Genomic DNA, 8,948 nt, shown 5'->3' on the forward strand with positions numbered 1-8,948 from the left:
AGACTGGATTTTATGAATAGCTAGAACAGAGTTTGAGTTTGCTATCACCTTTTGTGGAAGGGCTAGGTTTAACTTACGGCAAGGACAGACAAGAAACGACTATCAGCCTTAAAGTTTAGTGATGTACAATTTGTCTCACGCCAAGTTCGTAGATAATAGCTTGATTGATGCGTACGCCTTTCTCAGGTCGCATACAATACGATGGCAACGAGCTTCGAATAAGGGCGCCTGGAAAGTGGTTTCCAAATACTGATATGGAGCTGTAGACCTCAATCGAGGGACCTTATCCATCAAGTGTAGTATTACATCCAAAGGCTTTGTTTAAATGCAATATCTCATTACTTTGCCTAGACATGTCTCCCTGACATATCGTATGCATTCACATTCAAACTCTTGGTGATTACTCTAATCGTTACTCATCTTGTCCTTTGAGTGAAGATGCGTGCATAGGGCTGCCCGGTAGATCGCTTGTGACTTGCATTGTAAGCAATGAAGTTGAACTGAGCACCAGACCATAGATAAATATCCACAATTAGCATCTTGAGTTGTTTAATTAGCCTTTCTAGTAAAATAAATTTGCATGCCCCACGCTTGGCTTTGTTCTATTGATTCCGAACTACGTCGCGGCTTTAATCTCTCGATAAGAGACCTCAACGGCAAATAACAGAGTTGATGTCCAAGCCACCTTTAAGCCTTCAACACAGGATTCGTCACCAGCCAGGGACTCCAAGATCGATAATGACCTCTAAGTGGGAGCTACATCTCATGTCCCGTGCATCCCCTCATCAAGATGAAGTTTTGGTCAATCATATGCCGTCAATAATTCCAGCTACCTCTTCCAATGAATCGACTGTGAAATGCGGCTCCAGCTTCTCGCATAAGCTGCGTTCACCATATCCATATCTGCACCAAACAGACTTTGATCCAAGGTTAGCAGCAAATTTGACATCCGCCTCCGTGTCCCCAACGACTAAGGTTCTGGAGGCGTCCAAGTGGGCAAATCCACGAGCTTTCAGGGCCGGTAGTAGAACTTTCTCGAAGCTTCCAGTGTCCGGCTTCCGCGTTGCGCCGGGTGTATTGTCTCCCACGATCAAGTCTCCGGGGATGGTATCAATGCCGTTGTTCTTGAGAGCCGTCTCAACCGCGGCTACACCTTTATTACTGACAATAGCGACAGGAACCTTTTCTTCATTCAACTTGATCAAAAGTCCCTTGGCGCCAGGAAACGCGGATACAAGCTTCTGTCCCTCATCGTTGTAGAAGCGACGGTACGTAGACGTCCATTCACCCTCGTCGAAAGAGTCGGGAGAATTATGAAGCGCTTGGAGAACCTCCTTCAGACCCAATCCAGAACCGATCAACTTCTGCACTTCAGACTCTGCTGGAGCTGAAGCTGGGAGGAGTGAGTCGAACGTGAGCTTAATGCTGTGAGAGATGGCTTGATGGGTGTCGAAAAGAGTCCCGTCAAAATCGAAGATGACTAATTGAGCAGGCATGCTGGCGAGTTCAGAGTTTGTGAGAGAAAATTAATAGTTTGAGTAGATGGTGAGCGTGGCACGAGAATTAATGGAGTGAAGTTCACAGATGCATGAGAAATTTTATTCAGGCTACACCAAACCCCGCTAACCATCACGCTGCGTCATCTGTCAGCAACAAATGCAGCGCCGCTCGTCTTCTTGGTCATATACAACATAGCCTTCGCATTTGTTTCAGAGTTCCTCTGGCATTTCATATTGGGAGAAGTCTTCAGGCATGTGAACCAGTGATTCCCACATATCCTGGAAAGTCAAATTCGTAAGCTTTGAACGGAGTCTCGTTATAAGGCAACATACCCAGTCTACACCATCTGAACTGTTCAGCATGGCCTCAATGCCCTGAAATTCTGTCGAGAAAGGAGTCTCGCTCGTGTTAGCTTGCCCGTTCATGTGCCCTATCCTTGTCAGTCTCCAATCACATGGGATCTAGCATCAGTCTTACCATTGCCGTTGCCATTGTATGCTGGGGCATTTTCTTGGTTTACAGCTGGTGGCATTGACTCATCCTTTGAACCAGTCGTAACAGCTTTCAACATCACCGTCAGCATATCATACGCTTGCTTTGCCTCAACAGAGACCGCCTTGATAGCTGCCCAAAATGCCTGCGAGGTTTTGAGAGCGTCGATCATACTCTCTCGAGTATACCCCACGAGCTCTGGGTTCTGCTGCTCGGGTGGCATGCCAAGTTCAACGCAGACGACCATGGACGCCAGCGAGAAGTCATGTCTCTCGAGAGATGTGAGGAACCACCTATCATTATACAGCAGTCCACCGACTTGGACCTCCTTCAGGATGCTAGCTTGATGTCCAAGAACTGTCATAGCTGAGTCAACGCAAGCTGCTCTGGAGTAGTTGTACTTGGGATCATGGTATGCCTTCGTCATGTGATGGCGATGCAGTGTACACCTAGCCTTTTGGAAGAGAAGCTCAAGGTTGTATCGCCGAATGAGGAGATACGGCGGGACCATGAAGCAATCTTCCAACTTGGCTATCTTATAGCAAGTGGGCATGGACTGATGCACTTGATGAAGCTTCTGATCGAGAGCCATGATCTCGTTGTAGTCTTCCGTCTTGCCAAGTGAGACCTGGTTGAAGATCGTTCGAAAGATGGTCATCATCTTGACTTTGACACGGGTGTATAGAACGCCAGTACCTTCTGTCTCAGGCCTTGGTGGAGGAAGCTGCGTACACTCAGGACCAAAGTCTTCATCGTTGATGTTTCGGGGGAGACGGGTATCGCACTGGGACTCCTGGATAAGCGACGGTAAGCCCAGTTGACAAGAAGTCAGAATGTCAAGTTGTTGGAGAACACCCCATACACGACGCCTCATCTCGCCATGGAATGGTGAAATCCGAGGATAGTTATCGGGATCACGATGGTATCCCATTCGCATCGCCAAACGAATGGCAATACCGGTAAGGATCCACACACCGAGATGAGCGTCTCGACGGCGCACGAATTCACCGTGGATATTGAAAAGCAGAGTCTCTAGAGTATACTTACCCGGCGCTGTGGAGTATTTGGAAAGAATAAGACAGTCGGTACATCTTTGCTGAAAGGACTCTGCGACCTCAAGAGGCGAACCCATTCCTCCCGGGAGCTCATCCTGTGATCGGATGTACAAGAAAGTTCCAGTGGCCAGAATTCCGAAGAGCATCCCAACCCACTGAACAGACACGGAATGGGGGTCATTCCAGAAGCGTTTGTACTATGACAGTGAGTGAGGCCAATAGTCGGCTGGTAACGAAACTCACCTCGCCTTCAAACTCTCCCGAATGGGTGATCACTTTGAAACATCAGTGGTAGTACTGTAAATCAAGAGTTGGACGTACAGATGGATGGCTGAGTCGAGGTGAAATACCGGGATACAAGTCTATCCGTGATGTGCTTCGGAGGGACATCCGCGAGGATATCTTCAAGGCTCGGGGCGACTCTTCCGGGCCCCAGAAGTAGCGGTACTTGACTTTGGGCTTGATCGACAATGCCCAGATCACTCGCTTCGTGGCTTTCGTCCAGATGCTCGCGAATATGCTCAACCTGGTTTATCGTTAGGATAGTTCCGATCACCAGTAGTTTACCTACCTCGTGGCAAATAGCAGACCAGTGACTGCTAGAAACATAGATCGTCTCATTCGGATTCGCCATCATCCTACCAGGCTTGACCTCAGAGCCTTCCTGAGAAGAGTGATGAGATCCTTGCTGGGACCCTGTAACATGAGATGTGGCAACATAAGTACTAGTCGGGCTCTTGATACTGGGTGATCCATTGGACGTCCCCTGCTGAGCTGGAAGCTGTTGAACAATAGAGCCGAGAAGTTGCTCAAGATGGCGGACGCGGTCACTCAGATCATTCTGCCTGCTATCTCTTCTCTGAGCAGCAACACGACCTCGTGGCCATGGCGCATATTGACACGAGACATTTCTCGCAACACAATTGCTACATGGCTCATCGCGATCACATTTCAGTCTGGGTATCTCGTCAGCATCGTCATCGGTGCCAAGAATAGACGGCGTACTTTCGTTGTCGACAGGAACTGCACGATAACGTTGCTCGAAGAGGCTGTTGTTGCATCTTCACTTCTACCGTAACGGTCAAGTACTGAGTATACAGATTGAGGAATCTAATTTACGAAGAATCAGAAAATGAGTAATACAGTAAGATCATAATTTAAGCTTAGATTGCTTAGCGTCTGGAGCGTTAAGGACACGCGGATGCTTACGTCACGTGAATGCCTCACGAACTGGCTACTCTTTTCGACGATGATTATCATGCACAAGAGCTTGTGATTCTCTATCTTGCAGTCTTGGCTATTGATCTGCGTGCGTTATTGTCCTGTAATTCGCGGTCCCGCTGTTCCATTCGGTGAGACCGGGTGAGATTTACTAGGGTCCCAACGTAGGGCTGACTCTGGGCCTTTAGGGCTGAGAATGCCTTGCTTAGACGATGGGGGCGTAAAATCTCATCCTGTTCTCGGGATCCCACTTCTTTTTGAGGGCCTTGAGCCTTTCGATCCTCCAGGGCTCGTGGCCGTACATTTCCTCAAGAGACTCGAAGCCGTGAGCGTAGTTGACGTATGCGCGTAGATGCTCTGGGTCTCCACTGGCCTTTAGCAAATGCTTCCTCAATTTCTCACCATGCTCCTGCGCAAGCCCATCCAGTGTCGTATTGGGCTTGTAAAGAATGTAAGGAGTGACGAGAATCTCATCATCGCGGTGGGGAAAAGCAGAATTCTTTGCATCAATTGCCTTGACGCCGTGGGTGGAATACCCTTCAAGAAGGAAGAATGAACCAGCGAACTCGGGAACACGTTTCGACATATCGGCGATCTCGTTGAAGACCTTTCGTACGGCCAAGAGATCGTAGGTCTTGAGGCCGATTGGGTATCGGAGGCCGGTGAAGCCTTTTGCGCATCCGACGCTATCGTCGCTCATAAGCGTGATGGCGGCTAACTCAGGCATTGAAGCTTCGCCAGCGTTGACGTTGATGGGGCCAAGTTCGTGAAGTGGTTTTGCATAGTCTCGCGCTTCTTGGGCTGCGCCATCTGAGATGACAGCGTACCAGATAATTGGCTACAAATTATTAGCCAACCCTTACATCTTGAGAAAGGATACTCACCTTGTCACGATCAATCTCAGGAATGTTGACGATGTAAATCCAGTGCGTCAAATACGGCGGCTGGGTCTTCATCATTTTATTCGTCAACTCCAGAACATCCTCCAGTTTATCTCCAAGGAAGATGAAGATCTCGTAAGACCACTTGGGGTTGTTGATGTCGTAGATTCGGTACTGCCATTCGGTCACAATGCCAAAGTTATGTCCTGCTCCGCGAAAAGCCCAGAACAAGTCAGGGTTTGACTCCTCGGAAGCCGTCACTGCGTCCCCGTTGGGGAGCACAACTCGTGCAGAAATGACCTGGTCTGATGCAAGACCGTATTGGCCTTGTAACCAACCATGGCCGCCTCCGAGAACGGGCGCCGAGACACCGACGCACTCACAGATGCCGGTGACTGAAGATCATGTTAGCACGGGGACTTCGTCTATAGTGGTTGAGCTACCTGTTTGCTTTCCAACTGCCCAAAGCTCATTTACAACCTTCTTCACACTCGCGCCTCCACCAATCCTCGCAGATTTCCCATCCTCCGCAATCTCGACATCATTTTGGTCTCGCAGGTCCACCACAATAACATCCTTGGCCAACTGCAGTGCTTCGGTCGCTCCATGGCCACCCGATCTAGCAAGAAACGGGATACCATGCTGGTTCGCGTATCTTATCTACAACGTGTCAGCAGGATTCTCGTCCCATGGCCATCACTTACAGTTTCTTGCACGTCACTCTCTGAGAAAGTTCTCACGACTGCTCCAGGCTGGGGCCCATGCCAATCCCGCCATCTACTAACAAGACCACCAAATGCCGAGTCATCGGGCAATACGATCGATGCTTGAGGTGAAAGCCTTGCGGATAATTCAGGCCATGAATTCTGCTTAACCAGTGATGCGAGACCAAGACGACCCAGAATCTTCTGCGGCGAGGGGGCCTTACCCAGCGCCCAGGATACACCTGCGGCAATAAACTCCATGGCTGCGTATCAACGCAAGTAAGTTGTTTACGGATGTAAATGGTTGGAAGAAGTCGGTCAGCATTTAAATGTCATCTTCAGTCCCCACCTCATCCTTCGAGCGTATTCGGCGTTTGCCGTATTACTCATGAGATCGGCGCCCTTAAGTCCGATGATGTATTTCTGGATGTCAGCCAATACTCTTTGATCTCGGGCAATGAGAGTCTGTCCGAGGTGGTGTTCTGCAGCGTTGTTCCGCTCCGCTTAGCAAGCTTGTGCTGGGCGAACATTTGACAAAGACCCGATCGGTCTGAGAGAAAGACGTTTAGTCAACCAAGTTTGGATATATTCTCTCAAATGTAATAAATAAATCGAGATATCTGTAGTCAACTACAACGTCCTTTTTCCAACTCTTGATTGACTGAACGTCCGTTAGAGGCGAAATGCCAGCGAAGACACCCTATGGGAATCACCATCTGACATTCATGTGTCGTGTTGATCAAGCAACCAACTCCACACGTCGATAGGGCAGCTTACAGACTCATTGATCAACACGACACTTGCTTCGACTTTATAATTGTTCTCCATGGTGGGTATCTTGTGTCCTCTGCTGTACAAGAAGCGTCAACCCTTGCTCAACACCCGAGTATCCTCAATTCATCCTCACTTGCTGAGCCCCAATACCTCCAAAATCTCATCAGTATCCGTGTGATCTCTCGAATTCCTCATCCGATGACACCAAGTCACCTTCTTATCATCTCCCTCCCCAACAAACAAGAACTCTCCGCCCTGTTGATTCGTGGTACCCCAGTTCCACACAGGATACCCCTCCAGTAACTTCCAAAACGCATTCTTCATGGACATCCACGCATTCCAAAAAGGCGAGATGGGTATATACTTATTCGGAGGTCCTTCTTCCCACGTCCGAATCATGCCGAGCGTTTTGTAAAGCTCTTCAGATGGATCAGTGTAGATGGGGAACTCGCAGCCTGTGTCTATGCGATACATGTCGACTGTTCTGGGATCGCCGTGACCTATTATTACGATTTCGGTGTTTATCTCTTGGAGCTTTTCTGGGGTCGCGTTTTTGGCAAGAAAGCTGGTGTAGCTCACGCATGACTGATGGTGTTAGCTGGGTTTAAGCCATGGGCAGGGACCATACATACGCAACAGAAGAAATGGCGAACAAAGACAACGAGAACTCGACGGGGTAGTCCAGGTCCACTGTAGATGCTCTTGAAGGTATGCTTCTGTCCCTTGCCATCGAGGACCTCAATTCCATCAGCGATCTTGAGTGCCTCTGCAGTCGGCAAGTCATCGTTGACTTGGCTGTTGGAAATTTCCTTCCCTCGAGGGATCTCGCACGAGCTGTTCATCTTGAATCTTTTGAGAACCTGCAAAGCTACCTAACTTTGCCCCTTTCTGAACTGGAAGATGCGGGGCTGTTATGTGCCTCGTTTTCCGTGGCTATCATTATCGCCAAAACATCAATTGTTTCTGACGTCAGCACTAGCGAGTTTATGTCACTGCTCCGGTCAGTGCCAAGAATCTTTGTCTTGAATTCGGAAGATCAGCAGAAAAGAGAGGGGGTTTGTCATGATCAACTTTCCCAAGGGTCCAAGACTGAATGCATTAAGAATACGAAGTCTGTACAAACAACAAATGGGGAGAAGCGCCAGAAATCGACACTATAACAGCACTCAATAATACTCCAGGCCATTTACTGCTAAAAGCGCTAAGAAACAAGCATAACACCACTAACCGAGCGCCACTAGACTCCGCTAGTCAATCACAAATCTGACACTCTGCTTCCAGTCATCCCTTGGCATCTTCAGCGAATTGATATGCTGCGACTTATTCTCAAATCCAATTCCAACAGTGCAAAGAATATCCAAGTTCTCATCAATACCCAGCTCCCTCCTGATGATGTCCGGGTATCCAGTTGGCGCAGCAGATACTTGCGTGCCCAATCCCTTCTCCGTCAACAGCAAAAGAAGTGTCTGCAGATAAATGCCCACTGACAGAACATCGCCTTTGTTCAGGGCCTTGTCGATGGAGATAACTGCGACTACTGGCGCGTTGTAGAAATTAAAGTTGTCGATGAGAGTTTTGGTCATCGCCTCTGTATCTCCGCGGGCAATGTTGTACCCATTTGGTCCATAGACGTGATGGCCCAGCTCCGAGCGATAGTGATTATATGTCTCGGGAATGGCATCAATCTTGAGTTCTTCTTTATTTTCAAATGCCGTAACGAGCGCAGCAGACAAGTGCTTCAGTGGCTCACCAGATGCGACGGTCACTCTCCAAGGCTGGATGTTCGTCGAAGATGGGGCATGCTGGGCGACGCTGAAGCAATCCTCAATGATAGACATCGGAACTTCTTGACCGGTACAGAATGCGCGAGTACTGTGTCTGTCTAGAATGGTTTCAGCTACAGCATTGCGAGCTGATTGGATCTCATGGCGCTGGAAGGTTTGTTCGGAAGGCATGGCGGGCTTGCTGTCGTCGTGGATGTGATCTCGACAGCCGAGAGCTTAGGGCATGATGTTCTTAAGTATTAACGACATTGCGACTTATGGAATTATACCGACTTTTATCTGCCTGACGTGTCGAAGCTTTTACGTGTTCGTTGCACTTATATCGACAGATTCTGGGGCGGCGTTATCCATGATCGGACTTAAGCATCTCTTCGGTCGGAGCTTGTAGCAACCCGGGCTTCCAAGAGTGCATATGGATATTCGGTTAAGTTATGGATCGTAGGCAGTCGCTAGCTTGTCGAATCAGGAACATCCAGCTCGACTAGGGGCAGCAGTTCGTCCGAAACGCATTACTCATGGTAAATAAGCAGCAAAGCT

At 48.8% G+C, this 8,948-nt stretch overlaps 4 protein-coding genes across 4 annotated transcripts; all 4 read right to left on the reverse strand.

Annotated features, from left to right (window-relative positions):
* Positions 1–806: 806 nt before the first annotated feature.
* FTJAE_13819 (phosphoglycolate phosphatase) lies at positions 807–1,496 on the reverse strand (the record flags this gene model as incomplete). The annotated part of the gene is made up of 1 exon (XM_037346998.1): positions 807–1,496. One exon carries the CDS (start codon positions 1,494–1,496, stop codon positions 807–809), a length of 690 nt encoding a protein of 229 aa, XP_037199157.1.
* A 213-nt stretch (positions 1,497–1,709) lies between these two features.
* Positions 1,710–6,114, reverse strand: FTJAE_13820 (transcriptional regulatory; the record flags this gene model as incomplete). Its single annotated transcript, XM_037347000.1, has 10 exons — positions 1,710–1,778; positions 1,833–1,930; positions 1,978–3,244; positions 3,291–3,322; positions 3,369–3,573; positions 3,619–4,096; positions 4,520–5,106; positions 5,153–5,544; positions 5,593–5,809; positions 5,854–6,114. 10 exons carry the CDS (start codon positions 6,112–6,114, stop codon positions 1,710–1,712), a joined length of 3,606 nt encoding a protein of 1,201 aa, XP_037199158.1.
* Positions 6,115–6,756: 642 nt separating this feature from the next.
* Positions 6,757–7,469, reverse strand: FTJAE_13821 (uncharacterized protein; the record flags this gene model as incomplete). Its single annotated transcript, XM_037347001.1, has 2 exons — positions 6,757–7,212; positions 7,260–7,469. The coding sequence occupies 2 exons, from the start codon at positions 7,467–7,469 to the stop codon at positions 6,757–6,759; spliced, it is 666 nt and encodes a 221-aa protein (XP_037199159.1).
* Positions 7,470–7,874: 405 nt separating this feature from the next.
* Positions 7,875–8,582, reverse strand: FTJAE_13822 (uncharacterized protein; the record flags this gene model as incomplete). Its single annotated transcript, XM_037347002.1, has 1 exon — positions 7,875–8,582. The coding sequence occupies one exon, from the start codon at positions 8,580–8,582 to the stop codon at positions 7,875–7,877; it is 708 nt and encodes a 235-aa protein (XP_037199160.1).
* Positions 8,583–8,948: the final 366 nt, after the last annotated feature.

Source organism: Fusarium tjaetaba (genome assembly GCF_013396195.1).
Source record: "Fusarium tjaetaba strain NRRL 66243 chromosome Unknown NRRL66243_c0000483, whole genome shotgun sequence".
Taxonomy (NCBI): domain Eukaryota; kingdom Fungi; phylum Ascomycota; class Sordariomycetes; order Hypocreales; family Nectriaceae; genus Fusarium; species Fusarium tjaetaba.